The sequence below is a fragment of the Pseudoliparis swirei genome, chromosome 13, assembly GCF_029220125.1.
Source record: "Pseudoliparis swirei isolate HS2019 ecotype Mariana Trench chromosome 13, NWPU_hadal_v1, whole genome shotgun sequence".
Taxonomy (NCBI): domain Eukaryota; kingdom Metazoa; phylum Chordata; class Actinopteri; order Perciformes; family Liparidae; genus Pseudoliparis; species Pseudoliparis swirei.
In genome coordinates this window covers 6,353,896-6,379,329 of record NC_079400.1, presented here as the reverse complement: position 1 = coordinate 6,379,329, position 25,434 = coordinate 6,353,896, and the positions used below count along the sequence as shown (strand labels likewise).

General features: G+C 43.4%; 1 protein-coding gene across 2 annotated transcripts in view; it reads left to right on the top strand.

The window, feature by feature from the left end:
• The first annotated feature begins 246 nt into the window (after positions 1-246).
• LOC130204095 (carbohydrate sulfotransferase 15-like) overlaps positions 247-25,434 on the top strand; it is a 42,214-nt gene continuing 17,026 nt past the window's right edge. Inside the window, exons 1-4 of one of the 2 annotated variants that reach the window (XM_056430610.1) lie at positions 247-423; positions 9,395-9,453; positions 22,435-23,038; positions 24,734-25,073. In XM_056430610.1, the coding sequence (XP_056286585.1) occupies positions 22,598-23,038; positions 24,734-25,073 (781 nt within the window). In that variant the 5' untranslated portion in view covers positions 247-423; positions 9,395-9,453; positions 22,435-22,597. The remainder of the gene's footprint in view (positions 424-9,394; positions 9,454-22,434; positions 23,039-24,733; positions 25,074-25,434) is intronic. The other variant, XM_056430609.1, reaches the window with a different exon arrangement.

Sequence of the window (25,434 nt, the reverse complement as noted above, 5' to 3'; positions counted from 1 at the left end):
CTTTAAAAAAAAAAAAAAAATTCATTGTATGAATGGTGTCATAGTTCTTATTCGGGGACCCCTGCGCCCTCCCATTGTTGCTGCCCCTCACCATGAGAGAGAGAGAGAGAGAGAGAGAGAGAGAGAGAGAGAGAGAGAGAGAGAGAGAGAGAGAGAGAGAGAGAGAGAGAGAGAGAGAGAGAGAGAGAGAGAGAGAGAGAGAGAGAGAGAGAAGCAGGAGGGAGAGAGCGGCTGTCACCGCGCAGATAGTCCACAACTTGTTCAGGTGGAACCGCACAGCCGAGGAAAGAAATAATAATTACACGGATTTACAAATAATGCCATTTATCCCGTGACTGGTGACCGGAATGGAAATATAGGAGCCGGCAATGAGAAGTTGTCTGATCCGGGTGGTCGCGTGAGCGCTGCAAGAAGAAACTCATGGTAGGTTTTTATTTATTTCACACATATATGTCTCTGTTTCACATGTTTATCCTTGTGTATTATGATTTCTGAACATGAATTTTTCATTTCAAAATTCTTATTTGTTGTTTGTTTGTTGTTTGTTGTGTCAGCTCCGAGCCGGTGAAGTTCATGTCCCCGGGGTTTTTCAGTCTCGTAAGCGAGTGTGTGCCGAAATGGAGAAAAAAAGTTTGTTAAAATTTTTGTTTGGGGGGGCTGGGGGTGTGATTTGACTGCGCGCCCTGTATACAACCGGAGACATCGCCAATATAACGGGCTCCTTTCAGCGGAGAGGCGCCCGCCGCCCGTAGAGAATGAATGGGTCACTATGTATTCTAATCTGAGTCCAGAGTTGACTCAGTTTGCTTGGAAGTGGGAGAAGAGCCGCTGCGTGAGGAGTTGACGGCGTGGAGACACTCGCATGTGGAAGAATATCATAACGCATCAATAATAATGTCAATTTGATCGACTGTCTAAAAAAAACAAAAAACTAATCACAGTCTCCAGCGAGGGACAGCTTTTAGAGCATGGATCTGATATGTTCACGCGTTTTCTTTGCGATTTATTTTTTCCGGGGCTTCTTTGCATGAGGTGCGTGGCTCGGCTCTTCTGCCCTGAGAGCCAAAACAAAAGGATCTCCCACTGACCAATGAGAGCAGGGGAAGCCTCGAGACGGACGGAATGGTCCTCTCTTTTCTTTGTCGGATACCGGAGACACGGAAACAGACCGCGTGCCGCCGCGGGGCGAACGACTGGCCGACTAGGGAATGCTGAATGGATCATCATGTGTGTACGAGAGAGAAATGTTGCGGGCAGAAACATAAGCAAATAAAGAGTTTTAGGTGCCTGGCTGCACACACACACAAACACACACACACACACACACACACACCCACGCACGCACACACACACACACACACACACACACACACACACACACACACACACACACACACACACACACACACACACACACACACACACACACACACACACACACACACACGCACGCACGCACTCACGCACACAGACGCGTCTCATATAGATCCCGATGTCCAGATCATTATGCGATGAAGTATGGTGTGTTCAGGACCCGAGCAGCCATTAAAGCACCTGCTAATTAAACGTCCCACAGTTCACGGCACACCATCCCTAATTGCCTCTTACATTTAAGGCAGGGGTCTCTCGGAAGACTCGTTGAAAATACATCACGAGACTTAACCGCCTACATAGGCCTACGCCGATGCAGTATGGATTCATGAGGTTGATAAGTTTTGGTTTAATGGTTAAGGCATGCCCTCGGGGAGCATCACATCACGTTAACGTCCTCTCAGTTCCCCTCATTACTTTCAAGTTCCACGAGTTAATGTGCGCAGGAGCACAAAAGGGGGCTTTAACTACTGTTCTCGGTCTTTGAATTACGCACTGATTGCCAGCACAGGGTTATAATGGAAGGGAAAGCAGGCAGATGGGATGCACATGCACAAGTCTTCAAGAGCAGTAGCCCTGGAGCTGCTACTCGATTAGAGTCTAATTTAAATGTCCGAGTCATTTATCAAGAATAGCATCCATGCACTGTGGCTCTGCAGCTTCTCTTGGACTTTTAACTTCATGGAGAGAACCAGAACACCTTTCTTTGACATTTGACTAAACCAGTAATATGTTATTAAAATGAGAAGAACACAATACTAATGAAAATAATAATTATACGTGTGGCACTAAACAGCACTTAAAGCATGTACGTTTCACAGTGAACGTGTGGACACGCGGTCTGCGCGGGAAGCTTGGAGACGGAGGCGTCGCGCGTAATATCATTCCGGTTGCGCTGTATTAGGGTACAGGAGTGGGATGGATGATTAGGATGATTTAAATGCCGCGACTGGCAGTTTGGTTGTTCCCACCGCGGGTTTCAGTGGAGTGACTGAAGCACTTTGATGAATTACTCCGCCCGGAATAAGTTGCGCTGTAATATTTCCGGCCGCTCGCTTATGATTTAGATGCATGCGTTAACGTCGCGTCTGATGAGGCATTAGGGAGTAAAATAAACAATGAATCGCGCTGTCACGCGTCATCAAATCTGCATGTGAAACAGGAATTTGTGTAACTTAATAAAGAGACACAGGAATATGACTGAATTACAGGATGTCATGATTCCTCTATTAGGAGAAGGCGAGATGTTCCTCGTCTTTCAGCCAGACTTTGATTATAAATGTGATCCCAGCGGGAAATGCAGCTTTTAGATTCACATTTTTCCATCGTTGGTTTTCATTTGAGATTCCAGTGATGCTCTTTCAGTCATGGACCAGCTGTGGACTAATCATCGCTGTATACAGACAAAGAGGGAATGCCTTTGTTATTGAAATCTTCGGATTTGTGAAGGGAATTCAATCGGAATGGCTGAGGGGACCTTGGGGAATTCAATTTAAATGGCCTTTTAAAAGTCACTTCATCATGCAAGCTGGGGAGAATGAGGAAGCAAACGTGCAGCAAGGCTGTTGCACAGAGGTCATTAGACAGCGACAGTGATACACTTTCGTGTTTACACAAATGTAGAACAACAGACTGGATTAGTGGGAGTCCTTGAAATGTGTGCTACTTCAGAGCTATATCTTTTGTACTTTTGGGGCGGTGCTTCCGGGATTTGGATGGCCATATTTGTTCCAATGTTGTGACCGTAGTGTGTTTTTGTGTCATTTTTGCCAAACATGCACTTAGTGAACTTTGTGCTTCTCTTAGACATTCATGGATCTGAGTAAGTACTTTCCCGTGAGTTGTACTGTCATCCACTGCTCACTGTCAGATGTAACAGACTGCCGCTCTTGTTTTTTCGTACAGTTTTAATTTTTCAAAACGAACAGAAATGTGCCCCTTTTGGAAAGAGATTCCAATTTCCTCAAAGCGCTGGCTGCGTTTTGATTCATGTAAACCACCTAGAAACCCGAAGCAATGATAAACACTGTGCGGCCCCGACTTGCTGCCAACTTCCTTTTGCTTCACTTTGTCTGCTTGTCCGGGACATTTTGCACTAAACGGGACATCCGGCTGTCCCGTAACCTCAATGTCTCATCCCCAAAACCTCTGACCAGTCCTTCAGGTACCCTCGATTCCTTGTTCTCCCAGTGACTCACATATTCCCCGCCTTGCTCTGATAACGCCAACATCTCCCCCTCCCCTTTCTGTTGGATACATCTCCTTTTTCAGCCTGAGAGCCTGAAGCGGCATTCTGTGTTTCTCAAATGAAGCATTTGACCTCTCTTTTAGGAGCAAATAACAGGTTCATCTGACTGTCCTTCAAATATGATGTAAAAGGCCTTTCCACACCACAGGGGCGTGGGAACGCGCAAATGCAAACTACTCGCCCGCGAATCTGTCTTCATCATTATGCAGATTGAGTCTTTGCCTCAACATTAACAAACCGACTGTCAGATGCTGTTTTGTTCCGTGTGTCTATTTAAAGTTGCGTCCCGAGCCGCTCAGCCGCCTATCAAAACATGTCAGCTCGTAAAAATGCCATCTTCAGCTTCACTCCCTTCACCAGTAACCCTTTCTTGCATGTAACTGTTTCACAGACAGGCTGCTGTCTTTGTGAGCAGACGTCTCCGTGACAGCAGGCTCCAGTTTTAGACTGAATGATGTTCTGTCAGGGAGACGGCATCCGGCTGCCTTTCCGACTCTGCTCAAGTGCAGAAGTTGGACTTTGAAAATAATGGCGCGTGCAGAAGACCGGTGAAGTTATGTCATGTGTTCTGGATGGGGAGCAGTGGATCAGCGGGCGGGATTTATGTGGCTGTGAAGGAGCAACCACTCCAGAAGATGCCGTCTGACTTGAGCGGCGGTCCGAGGCTATTTGTCATGGTGATCGATGAGCTGGCTGTGATTACGCTAACATGCTGACAGACATTCATCTGCTCGACCACGTGAATGACTCGCACAGAAGTTTGTATATTTTTCTTCTTCTTCCTGCTGTGTTATTGGCTCAAGTTCACAAGAGGCATCTAGCATGCTTCAATCTGGTCTTGTCCTTGACTCTAAGGTTTAGAGTCTTTAAGACTCATTTTAAGCGGGCTGACTGTCATTATATGCAGTACTTAAGTCAGAAGAATCACACAAAAACATCTGCCTATGAATTCAAATCACATACACTTTCTGGACTCATTCAGACGCAAGCATGATATATTTTCACGGTTCACAGTGTTTATCTTTTCAGATACAGAATAAGAACCATTTATTGCAATTATGTTGGACATACAAGGACTTTGTGTTGTCGGGTGGTGCATAATATTGAACAATAAGACAAATAATGTTGTATAGTAAGCAATAATTGCAACACAATGTTTGACTTACATACCTAGAGGGCACTTTTCTGCAATAACACGAGAGACTGCGCCGGAGTTTGAGATGCTGAGTAAGAAGGTAAATCTGGCACCCAAGAGTTGCTGTGTGCTGCTGCCAAGTTGGGAAGGGTGGGGAGTGTGTGTGTGTGTGTGTGGGTGGGGGGGGGGGGGGCTTGTCATGGTTTGTATTAATGATGCATGGGAAACCAAACTGGCTTCTATTTCCCTCACCATCTGCACGCAGTTGTGCTGTAGTCCAGCGAATGAGAACAGCTTTTCCAGCTCGGGTTTTGTTTTGGGACTGTGCGGTGTGGGGATGATGTTACTTCTGCAGAGAAAAATTGTATTTATAATTATGTAAAACAAAATCCTGTTTACTAAAATATACAAGTGGTCTTATCTCATCATAATTAGCATTAAAATGGGTGGAAAACAATAATAATTAAGCTAAATTGCTTTTGGCTTTTCACAGAATTTGTATTTCTTTAGAGGAGCAGGTTTTGAGGCCTCCCTCCCCAGGGAGGTGCAGGAGAGATGAAGAGGAGGCACGGTGGGAGAGACGTGAGGTTCATCATAAATATGCTGCTTGAGGTGAAGGCCAATTACTTTAAAACCATTAGCACCCAATTGCTGCAATTTGCATCCAAATTCATATTCCTTCTCAGTCATAACTCACATCTTAACAAACAGCCGTGTAAGACTTTGACAACCTCTAATTAAAACTGATATTCACTCTCACATGCCCCAAAGGTGTTCCTGCTGCAAGACGGTTCATAAGGGACGAGGTTGGATAGACGGTCGGGTGTCAGAAGCGTGATTGGAATTCCTACCAACAGTTAAAGTTCGTTTCTTTCAGCCTTCTGACCTTCATCTTTTCCCAACCATCACCGAAAAGTTTTAGTTAACGACAGATCAGAAAAAGTACATATGAATTGATTTTGTAACGATTGGCATGTTGGTAAATGAAGCATGTTTCGCTCATAAAAGCTTCTCATAAGAAGAAAAGAAAAATGGGGAGAATAGGCAGATTAGCTGTTGATGAAATAAAAAATAAAAATTACAGAGAGAATCCACATTTCTGTATTATTGATTTTAAAACAACAATGAACAATGTTTCCGTTTTTAAAAATCTATATTTAGGGTGCCCTTTGATCATGGATGCCCTCATGTGTTGCCATGGAATCCCTTAAGTTAGCAGGACCCATAATTTGTGTGTGTGTGTGTGTGTCTGTTCATGTGTGTTTGTAGACAGTATCTGGTGTCTGTCTTCCAGATGTCCCTCTAATGGGCCTCAGCCCACAGCTGTGGGGACCTCCTCAACAATGTACAGCGCCGTGGAGAGATGTGTTCATTTTTCAATTACCTTCAGCAACTCCTTTTAAATGAGCCTCTGTGAAGCCTTTCACCATCACAGCCGTGTCTCACGACACTGTGGGATTACTTTGTTTGAATGACATACAAACCACTGAGATTGCTCCTGATCATTTCATTGCATCACTGAACCGCAGACAAGTTAAACGATATTTACTACATATTATACCAACTCCAAATATTGTAGCCGGACGACAGTTTAGTCGGGATTGTAAGTGCATGCAGCAGCTCCCCGGGCAAAGTTCCACGAGTTAATGTGCGCAGGAGCACAAAAGGGGGCTTTAACTACTGTTCTCGGTCTTTGAATTACGCACTGATTGCCAGCACAGGGTTATAATGGAAGGGAAAGCAGGCAGATGGGATGCACATGCACAAGTCTTCAAGAGCAGTAGCCCTGGAGCTGCTACTCGATTAGAGTCTAATTTAAATGTCCGAGTCATTTATCAAGAATAGCATCCATGCACTGTGGCTCTGCAGCTTCTCTTGGACTTTTAACTTCATGGAGAGAACCAGAACACCTTTCTTTGACATTTGACTAAACCAGTAATATGTTATTAAAATGAGAAGAACACAATACTAATGAAAATAATAATTATACGTGTGGCACTAAACAGCACTTAAAGCATGTACGTTTCACAGTGAACGTGTGGACACGCGGTCTGCGCGGGAAGCTTGGAGACGGAGGCGTCGCGCGTAATATCATTCCGGTTGCGCTGTATTAGGGTACAGGAGTGGGATGGATGATTAGGATGATTTAAATGCCGCGACTGGCAGTTTGGTTGTTCCCACCGCGGGTTTCAGTGGAGTGACTGAAGCACTTTGATGAATTACTCCGCCGGAATAAGTTGCGCTGTAATATTTCCGGCCGCTCGCTTATGATTTAGATGCATGCGTTAACGTCGCGTCTGATGAGGCATTAGGGAGTAAAATAAACAATGAATCGCGCTGTCACGCGTCATCAAATCTGCATGTGAAACAGGAATTTGTGTAACTTAATAAAGAGACACAGGAATATGACTGAATTACAGGATGTCATGATTCCTCTATTAGGAGAAGGCGAGATGTTCCTCGTCTTTCAGCCAGACTTTGATTATAAATGTGATCCCAGCGGGAAATGCAGCTTTTAGATTCACATTTTTCCATCGTTGGTTTTCATTTGAGATTCCAGTGATGCTCTTTCAGTCATGGACCAGCTGTGGACTAATCATCGCTGTATACAGACAAAGAGGGAATGCCTTTGTTATTGAAATCTTCGGATTTGTGAAGGGAATTTAATCGGAATGGCTGAGGGGACCTTGGGGAATTCAATTTAAATGGCCTTTTAAAAGTCACTTCATCATGCAAGCTGGGGAGAATGAGGAAGTAAACGTGCAGCAAGGCTGTTGCACAGAGGTCATTAGACAGCGACAGTGATACACTTTTGTGTTTACACAAATGTAGAACAACAGACTGGATTAGTGGGAGTCCTTGAAATGTGTGCTACTTCAGAGCTTTATCTTTTGTACTTTTGGGGCGGTGCTTCCGGGATTTGGATGGCCATATTTGTTCCAATGTTGTGACCGTAGTGTGTTTTTGTGTCATTTTTGCCAAACATGCACTTAGTGAACTTTGTGCTTCTCTTAGACATTCATGGATCTGAGTAAGTACTTTCCCGTGAGTTGTACTGTCATCCACTGCTCACTGTCAGATGTAACAGACTGTCGCTCTTGTTTTTTCGTACAGTTTTAATTTTTCAAAACGAACAGAAATGTGCCCCTTTTGGAAAGAGATTCCAATTTCCTCAAAGCGCTGGCTGCGTTTTGATTCATGTAAACCACCTAGAAACCCGAAGCAATGATAAACACTGTGCGGCCCCGACTTGCTGCCAACTTCCTTTTGCTTCACTTTGTCTGCTTGTCCGGGACATTTTGCACTAAACGGGACATCCGGCTGTCCCGTAACCTCAATGTCTCATCCCCAAAACCTCTGACCAGTCCTTCAGGTACCCTGCGATTCCCTTGTTCTCCCAGTGACTCACATATTCCCGCCTTGCTCTGATAACTCCAACATCTCCCCCCCCCCCCCCTCCCCTTTCTGTTGGATACATCTCCTTTTTCAGCCTGAGAGCCTGAAGCGGCATTCTGTGTTTCTCAAATGAAGCATTTGACCTCTCTTTTAGGAGCAAATAACAGGTTCATCTGACTGTCCTTCAAATATGATGTAAAAGGCCTTTCCACACCACAGGGGCGTGGGAACGCGCAAATGCAAACTACTCGCCCGCGAATCTGTCTTCATCATTATGCAGATTGAGTCTTTGCCTCAACATTAACAAACCGACTGTCAGATGCTGTTTTGTTCCGTGTGTCTATTTAAAGTTGCGTCGAGCCGCTCAGCCGCCTATCAAAACATGTCAGCTCGTAAAATGCCATCTTCAGCTTCACTCCCTTCACCAGTAACCCTTTCTTGCATGTAACTGTTTCACAGACAGGCTGCTGTCTTTGTGAGCAGACGTCTCCGTGACAGCAGGCTCCAGTTTTAGACTGAATGATGTTCTGTCAGGGAGACGGCATCCGGCTGCCTTTCCGACTCTGCTCAAGTGCAGAAGTTGGACTTTGAAAATAATGGCGCGTGCAGAAGACCGGTGAAGTTATGTCATGTGTTCTGGATGGGGAGCAGTGGATCAGCGGGCGGGATTTATGTGGCTGTGAAGGAGCAACCACTCCAGAAGATGCCGTCTGACTTGAGCGGCGGTCCGAGGCTATTTGTCATGGTGATCGATGAGCTGGCTGTGATTACGCTAACATGCTGACAGACATTCATCTGCTCGACCACGTGAATGACTCGCACAGAAGTTTGTATCTTTTTCTTCTTCTTCCTGCTGTGTTATTGGCTCAAGTTCACAAGAGGCATCTAGCATGCTTCAATCTGGTCTTGTCCTTGACTCTAAGGTTTAGAGTCTTTAAGACTCATTTTAAGCGGGCTGACTGTCATTATATGCAGTACTTAAGTCAGAAGAATCACACAAAAACATCTGCCTATGAATTCAAATCACATACACTTTCTGGACTCATTCAGACGCAAGCATGATATATTTTCACGGTTCACAGTGTTTATCTTTTCAGATACAGAATAAGAACCATTTATTGCAATTATGTTGGACATACAAGGACTTTGTGTTGTCGGGTGGTGCATAATATTGGACAATAAGACAAATAATGTTGTATAGTAAGCAATAATTGCAACACAATGTTTGACTTGCATACCTATAGGACACTTTTCTGCAATAACACGAGAGACTGCGCCGGAGTTTGAGATGCTGAGTAAGAAGGTAAATCTGGCACCCAAGAGTTGCTGTGTGCTGCTGCAAAGTTGGGAAGGGTGGGGGTGGGGGTGTGGAGTGTGTGTGTGTGTGTGTGTGGGGGGGGGGCTTGTCATGGTTTGTATTGATGATGCATGGGAAACCAAACTGGCTTCTATTTCCCTCACCATCTGCACGCAGTTGTGCTGTAGTACAGTGCATGAGAACAGCTTTTCCAGCTCGGGTTTTGTTTTGGGACTGTGCGGTGTGTGGATGATATTACTTCTGCAGAGAAAAATTGTATTTATAATTATGTAAAACAAAATCCTGTTTTCTAAAATATACAAGTGGTCTTATCTCATCATAATTAGCATTAAAATGGGTGGAAAACAATAATAATTAAGCTAAATTGCTTTCGGCTTTTCGCAGAATTTGTTCTTTTTTGAATTTGTATTTCTTTAGAGGAGCAGGTTTTGAGGCCTCCCTCCCCAGGGAGGTGCAGGAGAGATGAAGAGGAGGCACGGTGGGAGAGACGTGAGGTTCATCATAAATATGCTGCTTGAGGTGAAGGCCAATTACTTTAAAACCATTAGCACCCAATTGCTGCAATTTGCATCCAAATTCATATTCCTTCTCAGTCATAACTCACATCTTAACAAACAGCCGTGTAAGACTTTGACAACCTCTAATTAAAACTGATATTCACTCTCACATGCCCCAAAGGTGTTCCTGCTGCAAGACGGTTCATAAGGGACGAGGTTGGATAGACGGTCGGGTGTCAGAAGCGTGATTGGAATTCCTACCAACAGTTAAAGTTCGTTTCTTTCAGCCTTCTGACCTTCATCTTTTCCCAACCATCACCGAAAAGTTTTAGTTAACGACAGATCAGAAAAAGTACATATGAATTGATTTTGTAACGATTGGCATGTTGGTAAATGAAGCATGTTTCGCTCATAAAAGCTTCTCATAAGAAGAAAAGAAAAATGGGGAGAATAGGCAGATTAGCTGTTGATGAAATAAAAAATAAAAATTACAGAGAGAATCCACATTTCTGTATTATTGATTTTAAAACAACAATGAACAATGTTTCCGTTTTTTAAAATCTATATTTAGGGTGCCCTTTGATCATGGATGCCCTCATGTGTTGCCATGGAATCCCTTAAGTTAGCAGGACCCAGAATTAGTGTGTGCGTGTGTGTGTCTGTTCATGTGTGTGTTTGTAGACAGTATCTGGTGTCTGTCTTCCAGATGTCCCTCTAATGGGCCTCAGCCCACAGCTGTGGGGACCTCCTCAACAATGTACAGCGCCGTGGAGAGATGTGTTCATTTTTCAATTACCTTCAGCAACTCCTTTTAAATGAGCCTCTGTGAAGCCTTTCACCATCACAGCCGTGTCTCACGACACTGTGGGATTACTTTGTTTGAATGACATACAAACCACTGAGATTGCTCCTGATCATTTCATTGCATCACTGAACCGCAGACAAGTTAAACGTATATTTACTACATATTATACCAACTCCAAATATTGTAGCCGGACGTACAGTTTAGTCGGGGATTGTAAGTGCATGCAGCAGCTCCCCCCCCCCGGGCAAATTTAACCACAGCAAGAAGGCAAAATACTAGTTCAGACTAGACACAAAAACTTGCATGCACTTGCCACCTAGCTGCACGTCGCTTTGAGTTCAAAGGTCAACGCTGAGTTCCGTTTACCACAGCCTCGAAATGTCAGACGTCAGACACACCTGTTTGCATTTCTCCGGCCTTCGGCAGCGAGGAGGCGCACTCCGACCTGGCCCCGGGTCACGGGGAATTTGTACAAATGTTATTTTCATCGCTGCAGCTTTCATTTCGTGAGAGTATTCCTGCCAAGTTCATTTGGAGCTGGAGTTTTATATATGTGCAGGCAGCTGCTGCCAGTATGAAGCTCTGGCAAACCAGAGAGGTTTTCTTTTGGTACACTTTGCAAGATGGATGGACTGTTGTCGTAAGAACATCTATCACCCTTCCCCCATTTATCAGGACGTGGCCAAGCAGGTGGAGCCGTGATTGAACTGTTTTCTTGTTTTGTGTTGCTACTTTCAGAGCATACTGAACAGGGGCAGCTGTATTATTGTGATTTATGCTAAACCTCTCACTCAAATTACAGCGCGGGGGATCCTTCATTGAGAGAGGTGGAACATATTGGCAACCCTAAAAAATGAAGATGCCTTTCAATTAATCCTCCGCGTTAAAGAGGGCACCTTTTTAATTTGCGCCCTTAATTTGGGGAATTAACCTGCCAGCCTGTCCGTTAAGACCGGAGAATTTGTCCAGGTCTTCGTTATTGTGGCATGTATAATGCAGCGGGGAGAAGATAAAACGCACCAACTTATAAATTGAAAATCCACAGGCCAAGTTAATATTATGAATCCACTGGGATGCCCTTGTGTAGCCTCCTTAAAACAGTTTGCATCATGCCCACTCCCGAGCGAGGAGCAGTAAGCCAGCCGACTCAGTCAGAGCCTACGTTTAGTTAATTCACACGTTTTATTGGCAGTCATAGACTCACACTCAATCCCATATCCCATATCTGGCAGGAGGCCTAGCGCGGTTAAGAGATGAGACTAACTAAGTGTGAAATGCTACTGCACAGGATTCCTACACGTTTCCCGCAGAACCTCAGGAAAGAAGGGAGCAAGACCGAGCGGGAAGGCACTCAGACAACATCACAGTGCTGTGGCGCTTCTCCTCCTCATCACATATAGTCACAGATACAAATGTAGTCTGTGTAGTTTGTTTGGGAGATGCTCGAGGTTTTCCTCCAGCTTTTGTCTCGAGTAAACACATTTGTTCGATGTCGAGAAAAAGCAGAGGCACAGCTCAAGTGGAAAGAAAGTTTAGCTCAAGTCTCATTTGATTTAATAAATGAGCTCCTCTTAGTTACTTGGCCGTCCAGCTTGGACTTCAGCTTATGCGACCCCTCGGTCCCGTCATCATCATCATCATCTTCTGTCTGCTCGGCCACTAAATATATCGGTCTACTGAGAGCAATGAATTAGAAACAACACGAAACATCCCGAGTGTCCTCTTCATTCTGATTAATGTGAGGAACATGAGTCAATGATAAATGAAAGAATCCCGACACCTCTACACATTACAAATTCATCGCACAAACCGTTGTGTTGACCTCAAGCATCACGTGCAGTAGTCACACGTACTTCAGAGCATTTCATAGATCAGACAGTTGAATGCTAACAAGCTGTAAACTGTTTGTTAATTATCCTTAAGTGTGATCGATTTAAAACAATTAACTCATGATTTAATTGAATTTCCCGAGCTGGATCCCCTGTATAATAAGTCATTGGGAATAATGACAGCACTGTCAAATGAAAACCTCTCTGATTACTTTCGTTTCTCCATTTCATTCACTATCTTCCTCTTTGCGTTAGAAAGCTTTCGCAAAGCCTTCCGAAAAACCAATCAGAAGAAGTCGTACCTGCATCGCCTTTGAGCTAAGAACACTTTTCCCACAAGTTTCTAAATGCGTTTGCGAAGTGGTTTTCAACATGGGGGGTCAGTACCACCTGTGGGCTGCCAGATGAATCTAAGGGGTCACAACATGGAAACAGAATAGAGAAGCAGAAACTAAATGAGATGCTTTTTTTCTCATGTTTGATGTTTTTTGGCTCCTCTTCTGTTCTCAGCTTCCGTTGGAAACACACATCCAGAGCATTTAGATCTATGTTTCCAATTTCTCGCCTTTATTGGCTCTTATGATAGCCCCATTAAGTTTACCGAGGTACATACTTTATTTAGATGTTCTACAGATGTGGCATAAAAGGCACATTTTTAGTGGCGGTTTACTGACTTTAAGTGCAGTGCGATTCCAGAGAATAGAATAGTATTCACAGATGTGTCCGATGATCAGAGTGTCAACGGGCAAAACAACATGTTGATGAAAAAATACATTATAACTGCAGTATTGTTTTATTGGTAACTATAGCCCTGGAAGTTCTAACCACAGCATTTCTGTCTTATTTCTACAAGTTATGGTTTTCCCCCAAAGTTTTCTGTATGCCGATTTGGATCCGAGCCATTTATGCTGCACTGTGGGCTCAGAGGGATTCCACTGGAAACAGTTAACATTTCCATTGGATTAATTACCAACCGCTTCCCCCCACACCCCCAGCTCTGCTGCTCAAAAAGGAAGATTAACAGTGGATTGAACTTTAGTCCACAGGTAGAGAGACTACCAAGTCTCATAAAGAGAGCGAGGAGGGGAGCAGGTGGAGGTAGAGTGAGAGAAGGTAAAGGAGCAACTTCTAGCATCGATGGTTTCATCTCAATTGTTCTTGAATGACACTTTCAATAAAGAATCGACACTTTCGCTGATTCGTCGGGCTGTTTGTGGGAAGCGTTGTTTTTGAGCCACCTCCTAGGAAAACACGTCTGATGCCGAGTTGTTAATGGTGCTCGATATAAATGTTTCAGGCTGCCACCCACATTATTGGCAATTTAAAATCACGAGAAAAGGACCTTTAGGGGACGCGGAAACGATTGGCACATACTTCATAAATCTCAAAAACATCCAGTCCTCCTACGCAACACTGAGCGCCGGAGAATCGAAGTGGGATTTTACGATTTCTCGTTCGCTTAGCCTCCCCCCCCCGACAATTTACATAAACATAATTTCCCTTAGTCAATCAGCATTATTGAACTCCTGTCTTCAATTTCAACCCACATCTGAAAATCCGCCAGCGATACAGATTCATATTTCACAAACAAAGATTATGACCGAGACACAAAAGACACACAAATACGAACATCTGGCCACTGACTAGACACACAATTAAATGAAGAAATTGAATTGAAGTGGCTGGAGGATCTTATAACAAAAATAATTTCACATCTCCAATGGTAGCAGGAAAAATATGGAAATTTGAATTCTATCAGAGTGCACATTTTCTGAAGTTAGATAATAAGTTACAGACACATCACATCCAAGTTGGTGCTGATACATTATTCATCGGAAGCTGCTGTGCGAACACAGCACTGTTTTACATATGCCCCTCAAACCTGAAGCTCCTTTTCATTTCACACAATGAATCCTTAATTGTTTATTGTCTTGGAAATGCACTTATTTTATTACAATTGTTCATTCATAATTTGATGTAAAATACACATGACCTTTCACCTTTCCTCTCATCCCTACATTCGCTTTTTAAGTCCCAATTTAGCATCATTGTAAGAGTTCTGCTTCATAACATATCCATTACCGCAATCAATAATTTAAGGAGCAGTCATTGTTTCCTGCGCTTTTTAATCACACAATCATAAGCACTTATCCACCTCAGAAGGAGCCCAGGCTGTGGGAGGCTGCCAGTGAAATTAAAATGATGAATAAAAGATAAGACGTAGCTCTGAACTGGGACTCCATCTGAGTTCCCAGCTGAGCATCAGATATGAATCCAGGGCAGAGGCCACATTTCTCTCGCCACCCTCCGCAGCAGCGAGAGTGTCCAAAGGCTGTGTTGATAATTTGACCCGGCGGCTCCTCGGCCGGGTCACGGTCAGGTTCCTCTGGACTCCTGCTGCCCGACTTCCTGGAGATTAGATTCTGATCTTTGGTCAACAGTGCGTGTGATCTCACGCAACGTGATGGATGACTTCTCCCTGGGCAATATGGCGAATGAATCCACTCTGAGCCACAGTGGATACTGCTCTTCTCTTTCCTGCTTGTGTTACATGCTTGTGATTTACATGATGAGATGGGGCCGCGGCCCCTGGGGCCTCTGAAGAAGGAAGTGGCATATTTGACAGGTCATAGGGCTCCTGCTCGCTTTGTTATCCCTGAGCTTTGTGGTACATCGTAGCCCCATGCGAGCCTATATCCAGATGTTTCTGGTCTACTCCCCAGATATTGTAAAGGGTAATTCCACCCTCAGTAGCTTGCTTTGGTTCTCGCTTGATGCCTTTTACAATTTATTTCATTTATTTAAATGGAAACTTTATAGACAAGGCATCATTTTCCATTTGTATTCTGCATTTATAACAAGTATTTATTTAGATTATTGAAATTGACGACTGTTACTTGAAGCATTTTTCAACACAAGAGGACCTAATTAACTTTAAAGTTAAATTAAGTATATTTTCTTGTTGCAGGAAACATATCTAATGCTTGTGTGGGAGACAAAGACGCTTACTTTTTTGAGATTTAAACAAAATCAAACCCCAGTGTTACAATTTTTTGGTTGTGGCGAAGTCTGCCAATCCCGTGTTGGATTGAGATTAAGTTTCTTCTAACGCAAACCCAACACTCCCTACTGCAGCTGCTTCACATTAAAGCGTTCACCACAGTGACTTTTACTGTGAAGCAGCCACAGGAAACGCAATACATTTGTCCCTGCTGTCAAGTGCTCATCAGAAACAGTCTACAAAACAAGACAGTGGTCATATTCCTGTTTCTTGAGCGATTTATTTTTAAAATAATAGAACAAGAATCAGCTCCAGCGAGCCATAAACTGAAGAGTTGCAAGTCACAAGCACACGTCCAACCCCTCAACAAGATAGCCAATTTGACCGTGTCCAGATTGTTTGGTTTCGCTGTAAACTGATACGCCAGCTGGCGTTCTGTTGCCTTTTGGAGAAAGCAGAGGCTCACGCTGTGTTTGCCGTAGTATTAAACCACTTTGGCTGGTAGCATGGTAACCACGGCTCTCGCCAAATCATCCAGGGCTGAAATCTCAAGGATTACATCTTTGAAATCGGTTAAAACCAATATAATCAAAAACAAAGAAATGGAGAGAGCTCTTGTCCCTTTAACATCCCCCCCCCAGCAAATTAAAATAGCCTTGACACTGGAGTAGGCAGTGTTAGTGTCATCAGCAGCTATTCATCACCAGCCCACGTCAACCAATCACAAGGCTGCTTCAGCGTCACGTGTCCGGCTCCGTCTCATGGCTGCTGTACCACCCTTGCAACGGTCTCATGCTGAACTTTAATTATTGTGAGTGGCCTGGAGGAAAAACATCTTCCCCCAGCTGACACAACGATGACACCCTCTTTGTTCTGCTCCTGTCACGCTCTCGAATGACGATACTTCCTGTGTTTTTGGTGGTCGTCAACCAAAATCCACTTCCCGTCTTTCGGAAATGTTTAAGGGGTCATGGCAGAGAGGAGGAGCAGATTGTTTCTCAGAAGAGAACATGCATTCTAGTTTACAGCCCTCCAGCTAGTATTGGTTTTTACAGTCAGATCATTAGCTATTGGATGCAGGCAGTACTGCTCTTCTGCTTCCAGTCTGAAGTCATTAGTAGTTTACTCGATTCTTCAGGTGTGTTTTTTTGTTGCACACTTGCTCTGGAGGATCTGTGATTGGTCATGAAGGGGAAACGGCTTCTCAGACGGGCTTCTTCCTGAATGACAAACTGCTTTTTCAGTATTACGGTGGATGGTTGAAATCAGTCAGGGAGAATAGGTCGCTGCTATATCCGGTTCTCAAGGTCTGCCGAGTCTCTTCATCACGAGCCTTTCAGTCCACATCAGTTCGTGCTCTTGTTTCTTTTCCTCCACACCTAGAATGTAGCTACATTACAGAGCTCGCTGGCTTTGTCACTTTTCTCTTGTGTGTGAAGGCAAGTGAGGAGCAGATTGTTGTTTATTCTGTGCACATCGTACTTGAATTAATCCGTTTCAGACATAGAGTATAGAGGCGAAATGTCCATGTTTGTGTCTGTATGGGGAGGAAGCAACACTGTCACTCACTTTACACACATGCACAATGTATCACTGGCGGGTACGATAGGCAATTTTCTGACGACGATATATCGTCCCAGAAATAATTGCAACACAATATGTTATACATGTCGGAAAAGGCTGCCATTTATTCCGTCACCATGCTGACTAAAATGTGACCTTCTAATGTAGACAAACAAGCATGCAAATACAATAGGCAATATCCTAGATATCAACAAATTCGCAAGGTTATGTCCATATAACGGAAAATGACTCAATAAGATTCAAATAATTAAGGTCTTGTCCATGTATTGTATGCTAAATCGACAAAAATTATCGAGGTCCTGTTTATATTTTGGGTGATAAGTCAATATAGTATTACTGTGATAGGCCTCTCAGTCAGTACATCACCTTCTCTGTTTCATACTTTTTCAATGCATATTGTGCATCTACAGAGTAATTTTTCAATAACTCTTCGTTAGGGATCAGGCTTACACTCTGTGGGAAAGCTCATAGCTACATGAGGTTTCCCACAGAGTGAGGTTTCCCTCTGCTTTTTAAGTCATCATCTCTCAGCTGCCTGTTGCTCCAGCAGATAATTCAAGTTTATGCTTGTCATGCTATGGTAACTACGATGCCATGTTAATATTTAAGAATGATAAAATATACCCATATATATATGACATATGTCTTCTGGTCCTCTGAAGACGGAGAGGTATATTGAGGAAAGTGGTCTTACACTGTGTTTTCAACAGTTTCCTGCACCATATTTCAAAGAGAAAACGAGCCGGAAACATCCGAGATCCACTGTAAATGGGTTAGCGTTATATTCAAGAAAAGAAAAAGTCCTTCTAATCTTCTCCAGCAGTCGAAGAAAAAGACAACAACACCGGGAGGTCTGTGGGAATTACTAAGATATTTTAACAATATTCTATGATATGGAGCAGCAACTTCCATGTAGCCTGAGTGAGCTGGCCCTTTGCTTTGAATTCAAACCAAAAAGGGTTTTTCAGGGGCCCATCAGGAATACCAGTGAGCCTAAGAAGTAGGACGGTGTGCTCTCCAGTGCACAGACTGCTTCTCCAGCCAGGTATAATGTCATGCGTCGCTGTGGTGGGAGGAATCAATGATTTAAGGGCTGTGGAGTGTTTTTTCCCCCAATCCTAATTGTCTGAGACAAAAAGTCATGGCTAGAATAGGAAAAGGAGAACAGTATTCCTACCCTGCAAGTTGAGGCCAGTATGACCACTTCACCAATTCTGTCTCCGTAATCAATGCCAAAGAAAGCGAATTGTCGTAATATAACCAGTTTGAAATGCGATTTGAGACAACAGATGGATTAATTGCGGTGAACATCAACATATTTGGATTTGTGCTCTTCTTTTTTTTCTCTCCGAGGTACAATAACAGACCAATCTGTCCAGCTGCTTTTTTTTCGTCAAATGATCGATCCGACAGCAATAAACACAAAGAAAATGAATTGTTCAGCGGAGAAGAAAAGGTACACAAGAGGACGGCAATTAGCTGCCAGTGTGCCAGACTGGTTGGACTTCCCAGAGCGGAGATGGACAGCTATAGGAGTAGACGGCGGACTTTAAACAAATCTGCCTGATGGCCCGTTTCGCTGATCCGTCTCTGAATGACAGGGCAGACCGGACAGTGAGGTCTCCCTCTGATCAGTTATTGAGGCCCAGGCAATATTCCATTTGCACCACACAGCGAGGGAGGTATTGGCACAGCGTGCAGGCCATTACCACGGATGACAGAGTCTCTGAAGTTAATTACAATCATTATGGATGTGAGTGGTCAATGTGTTTGATCTCTGCAGTCAGATGACACTAACTTGGAACTTTCTGACTTGCAGACTCCCCGAGTCTGTGATAGATGCACCACACAGCTTCGAATAAAGCATGCTTTATCAAAGGGTTTATAGCGTGGACTATATATTATTCATTTTGGCTTAAGAGTTCAGAAATAAATCAGTAATAACACCAGTGTTTGAGCTGCTGGGTTGTTCCAGCAGATCTGCTCCTGGACTGAACCAACTTTCAAAAGACATGTTAGTTCAAAACCAATTAACACATTCAAATATCATTTTGGGTTAAAACTGTATCAGTTGCTTAAGGTTTACAAATGCCATTCGCAGAAACAATGCAAAACAACAACAACAACTCCTACTCAACATGGTACAGTACGAGTTCCCTCTTTTCTTAAGCCCATTAGATGTGTTCACTTCATGTCCAGTTTGGACCCCATCCAGCACATTTTAAGTTGCATATCACTAATTCATTAATTTGAATGTGTTAATACAATGAGTGATTATTTCATGAAGAATATCAAACGATGACAGTATGCATACTGAAATTGCAATACCAAAATGACTTTGAACTTTTGCAGGTTAGCATATTAATAAATACTTTACGACCCATCAATAAAGCCATAACATACAACTTACTTTCAATTAACTGTAAACAACCGTCTTCAACGTGGAAAATGTGAAAAACAATACTTTCTTACTGTTATTTGAAGGTTTGATTGTGCAACCTTGTCTCCTCTTTGTCCACTGCCCTTCAACCACATTCCTGCTTTAGTTAAGCTGTTTTATCATGTTTGATTGACATGAGCAACACATTTGCTTTATGAATAGAGCAGCACTGTCAAGATGCCAGTTGCCCAACACTACAGTAAGTGTCTGTTTGATTTAGATGTGAGTTCCCATGAGGGTGACATTCTCTCATCAATGCCACAGTCTCTCTCTCTCTCTCTTTCTTCTTTCCCCCTATTTTAAATAGCATCGAGCACCTCATTGACTTCAGCCTTGACGAAGGACACACACAGTCAATAAGTGCTAATGGGATGACGACTACAGACGAGCTTATATGTTCATCAGTAGCAAACAGTGGGCTTGTTACTGAAGTGCAATCCTCAAAATGTCATCCTACTTGTAACGCCTTGATTACACAACGGAGTGTCCATATCTGTGATGAAAACAGGACATATAACCTGCGGTAATTACATTTATGTTAAACGAAAACCTCTTAGTCTTTTTGGAGCTGACATCACTTTGGAAAGAATGTTGTTTGTTGAAAGTGGACCCGAAAAACTATTTCAAACAACAAGAACAACATTAACTTGTTGTGGTGAAGATGGATCTAAGACAAGCTTCTTCCAATCAAGTTTAATTAACTAATTTAATAGTGTAATTTTAAACCCATTACTCATATATAGGATAAATTCTTTTTTTCTAAATTTTAAAAAAAAACAAAAAAATCAAATTTCAAATTCATCATTACAAATCACAAATCTTATTTATCTTTTTTTATTCTTTTTTTTGCTGATGATTATGGCTTACTCAAAAAAACAAATAATCATAAATATTAGAATAATAATGAAAAAGTATACTAGTATTATATTACAAAAATCACTGAAAATCCTAAAACTTTCGAAACACCTGGAAACACATTTTGAGGAAATATAAATATATATATTAATATATATATATATATAAAAAAATACATGTATAGTGCGTGTGTATATATATATATACACACGCACTATACATGTATTATTTCCCCCGCTAAACACAATCCTGCTCCAAAAACAGGTTAATATCCAAAAATCGACATATCAGCATCTAGTTCCAGCTTCTTGTATTGAAGCCATCACTCTCCAACTCTCCCATTCACTCACAATGTGGCCAGACTACTTCTGGCAGTCATTCTTCTGAGAGCGTGGCTTGTTATTTCTCCACCTGTCTCCTGGAGAGACAGTTGCTGTGGGGTGACCCGGAGGGCCCAGCTGGGGGTAAATGGCATTGCTTGAGCAGGGAGGCAGGCGCTCTCCAGCCACCCTCTTATCAGCTCTGCCGCGAGCTCCATGAATACAGAGTTGTGCGTAGGTACGATGGACGGTGGTGGTAGTAGTGTCGGGCAGACGATATCATCAGCCGTGCGGCGCAGCGGTGACTCACTTCCCATACAGCCCTCATCTTATGATGTATGCAGGTATAAAATATGTCAACCTCCTCATGCCTGTATTCATGCAGTTTCAAGGCTTCAGCCATATTCCCGTACATCTCACGGATACTTTGAAAACTAGAATGGGCACTCGGTAGAGCGCATACCTTCGCAAGATTGGGCATTGAATTGGCATTAGTTGCATGCCAATTGGATATAAATTGACCGTGCTATGGTAAAAAGAAGATGTTGACCTTTTCATGACCTTGACCTTTGACCCGATCGATCCCAAAATCTAATCAAATGGTCCCCGGATAATAACCAATCATCCCACCAAATTTCATGCGATTTGGTTTAATACTTTTTTACTTATGCGAATAACACGCATACAAATAAATAAATGAATAAATAAATAAATAAATACACGGCGATCAAAACATTACCTTCCGCATTTTCAATGCGAAGGTAAAAAGGATCCTCGACCCTCGGTTCTGCTGGCTTTTTATCACGCTGGATTGTATTCACTGCTGATAACATAATCAGGGTCTGGTAATATATGCCGGGTCTCTCTTATATTTGTGTCTCTCCCCAGGAGAGTCTGACACTCAGCCTCGTCGTTTCTAGTCAGAATGCATCCCTCGTCCTGACGTCCATATCACTCCTTACACATTGTGACTGTTGCACAGGGAGGGTGGGAAGATGGACTGTGAGGTTGGGGAGGGTGTTGCTGTGCTGTTTGATTAAAACAGGAAGTGTAAGCGGAAGTCAGTGAAATTAGTTTAAACCTTGTGAAATGCAATAGTTGTGAAATTAATAATCACACAAACAAATAAATCACATTTTCCAAGATATGGTTTACAGGATGACAAGTTACTTCTTAGTGGCATCTCATCTAATTTGTCAATATTCAGGGCAGACATATTCACATCATTGTATGTTGCCAGAGCTGCGGAAGCACAGAGGTATAAGAGAAATTCTCTTCCGCTATCTTACTGCTTTCACAAAGAGGCACTACTTTGACTTTCTGAGACTGAGGGATGTGATGACATGCTCTGGAGGTATGAAATATACATTTCCCTCCCTCGAAAATGGAAAGAATTTCAATCAGTGCCTCAGCATTTCATCAATCTATTCTCTGTCACAGTCTTGCATCAATAACCTTTTTGGACTATCTGATGCGTCTTTCAGATATTGTGAATGAGAAACGGGAAGCCTCAGCCACGCAGACAAGTGTGGGTGGAGGGTTATCTAAAAAAGGTTTTTAGAAGCTGCTGCGTCAGCCCCGTTATGAAACAATGAGTCAATGTAAGCTGACTGTCTTTTTCCTCTTTCCACATAGGCAGGCGTCCGTGGATGAGGTGGGCTGTCCTCCACAACCCATCATGGACATCAACTGTCAGCCGTCCCGCCGTCCCAAAACCTCCTGTCCCGCTGGATCCTGCTCCGGAACGCCCCCCTGTGCCTGAGCCGTGATACCTGGGACCCCGCAGGCTGTCGACACCATGACGCAGATGGACTACAAATACAGCCTGCTGGGCTCCGCAGTGGACGAGTACCGCAAGAGGCCGTTGCTCCTGCAGGTGGACGACACGCCCATGAACCTGTTCGCAGTCCTGGAGGTGAAGCGGGAGCCGCCGAGGCGCTGGAGCACGCTGGGCTGCTTCCGCAAGATCCGGCTCTACAGCTTCCTGTTCGGCCTGGCCGTCATGTTCCTCATCGTGGCTTCGTACATTCTGACCGGCGACAAGAAGGGTCTCCTCCTCACCCCTTCCCCCTACCACTTCAGCAGCCTGGTCAGCCCGGGACCTTTTGCCTTCAACCTCTCCTCGGTCAAGGACGACGCACATATCAAGCTGGTGGTGAAGTCCATCACATCCAAAGTGGAGTTTCGCAGCAGTCGACAGCTCCCAGAGCTCAAAGCACTGGTTACCAGTGAACCCCATGTGAGTATATGCATCCTGGAGTCAGAGATCGAAAGGATTCAAATTCTATAAAACATTTTTTTTTTTGCAGATTGATGGCTAAAATGAATACCTCAATGTTTTACAGTGTAAATGTTATCTCTCCGTTTTAATCATAATGCAAACAAGTCCCCGGGTTGATATTGATCTCTCTTTTAATTGACAATCCGAGATGTGTCTTGAAGCTTAATTAAATGCAAAGTGAAAAGGTGACTCAAATCAGTATTCATGCCTACAAGCTGTCGACACCGGGTTCAAGACAGACACATTGTTGCAATTCCCCACTGGTTGTAGTTTCTAATTTAATTTATAAAGAGATAAAACTGCTGTGAAAGCCTTGTATAGCACTTCATGTCACACCACATAATTGCACATGTCCCTTCCAATTTTTTTTGCGCAAGGGATTTAAAGCTCAATGTCATCCCACTTCCAACGCGTCGGTCCTGTGGCTTTCTCTCGGTGTCCGTTTCACCTCGAAGCCTGGTTCAATTCATTGTTAATCCTCATGATAATGACTTGCGCTAGGGCTAATTTGCAACATAACTAATTTCTTATTGAACCAGTTAATGAAAAGGAGAGTGTGTGGCCGCGGGACGATCAATACCATGTCTGTGGATGGATCCGGCATTAATGGTCCTCAAAGTAGCTGTGCCTCACAGGAGGGGGGGGTGGGGGGGAGTCAGAGAAGCAAAGGCCTTTTTGGTGTGATGAGAAAAAGACTGGTGGGTGGGGAGAAGCAAAGGCCTTTTTGGTGTGATGAGAAAAAGACTGGTGGAAATGTGTGTGTCACCTCACTTCTACAGGGGAGGATGAATCTGCTTTGTTAATGGCAGGTCTGAAACACAGGTCCACTTTTTATTTTCATATAGTTTTCCTTAAATCCAACACATTGTACTTCAAATGAAACAAGAAAACAATACATTTTAAGTGATCGGGGGTGTCCCCATCCATACTGGGTAAACAATAAATAATAGCTCTTTTGCAGGCAGTGCATCAGGAGAATGATGCAAATTTGAGTTTAATGATAATAATAATGGATTCCATTTGTAACTCTTCATCCCAGAATCTCAGAGTGCCACAGAGCCAGTACATAGTTAAAACTATAATAAAAAAAGGAATATTTGGAACAAGTCATAAAAGTCAACTAAAAGTGATAAATGCCTTTCTGAATAAAAAGGTTTTTAGGGCAGTCTTAACAGAGTCCAGTGTCTGTGTTGCCCTCAGTTGGTCAGGGAGACTGGTCCACAAGCGGGCCGCTGCTGAGCAGAAGTGTTGTATGGCCGAAGGGGGCGGATACCAAGGGAGATAGAATATAGCCTATATGCAAATGATTCTACACCAAAAGACATGACATTATTTGAGTGTATGTTGACGAGTCATTTCTCTCTCAGGACTGTGTATCAAGACAACAGACATGTCCAGTTCCTAAATACTGTACGACTGCACTATAGATGCTTACTTGTGTCTATGCATCCCACGCAGAATGTGTTTGCCTACACAGGTGCCTGTATACATTACATTGTTCTTTAATGAGTCTGTGAAATGATTGGAAGGTATCTATCGTCCATCCTTAGCCGTGAGGATCTCAAGGGTCACAGCAGCCTTTGTCTGAAATGGATTTAATGTTTTCAGGAAGTACGGCGACTTAATTTCCACTCGCTTTCTTTGCTTTTACAGATGTTTTCTGCAATCCCACGCAAATTCCTGCCTGGTGTCAAGAACCCATGCTGGTATGAGGAATATACTGGGAATATCACCTGGGACCCGTACAGGACAAACTTGTATGCGCGCTATTCGAGGCGCTTCCGGACCGTGTTTCAGCACTTGAGGAACACTTTCCGAGAACACTTGCATCACCGCGATGGGAAACTCTACCGCATGCGGTGCCTTCCGTATTTCTATATCATCGGCCAACCAAAGTGTGGCACAACGGACCTGTACGACAGACTCAGGCTGCACCCAGACGTCAAGTTCACCACTTTCAAAGAGCCACACTGGTGGACCCGCAAGAGGTTCGGTGAGTAGAGAAAACTAATTTGCTGTGGCTGAGGCCTTCATGCTGGACACAGTAATGAAAGCCCGAGAGCATTTGAAGTGTGAAACGGGGCCCTCGGCAGGATATTATTTTGCCAGAGCCGTGCCTCAGGGGGCTCGAGACAGGCGTTTGAAGGGGTCTCAGCCTCAAAGACAAACCTGTCTTTTTTCTAAGCATAATTAATCTCCTGTATGCTGTCATCATTGTGATGATGTGTGGATTCTAGAAACTAAATTCCATCATTTATATACATTTCAGGATAGTTAATTGGGGGAAATGTTACTGGATGACAATTTCACGCTCTGTCAAACTACCGCTTCTGCTTTTTCAGATATACCAAAAA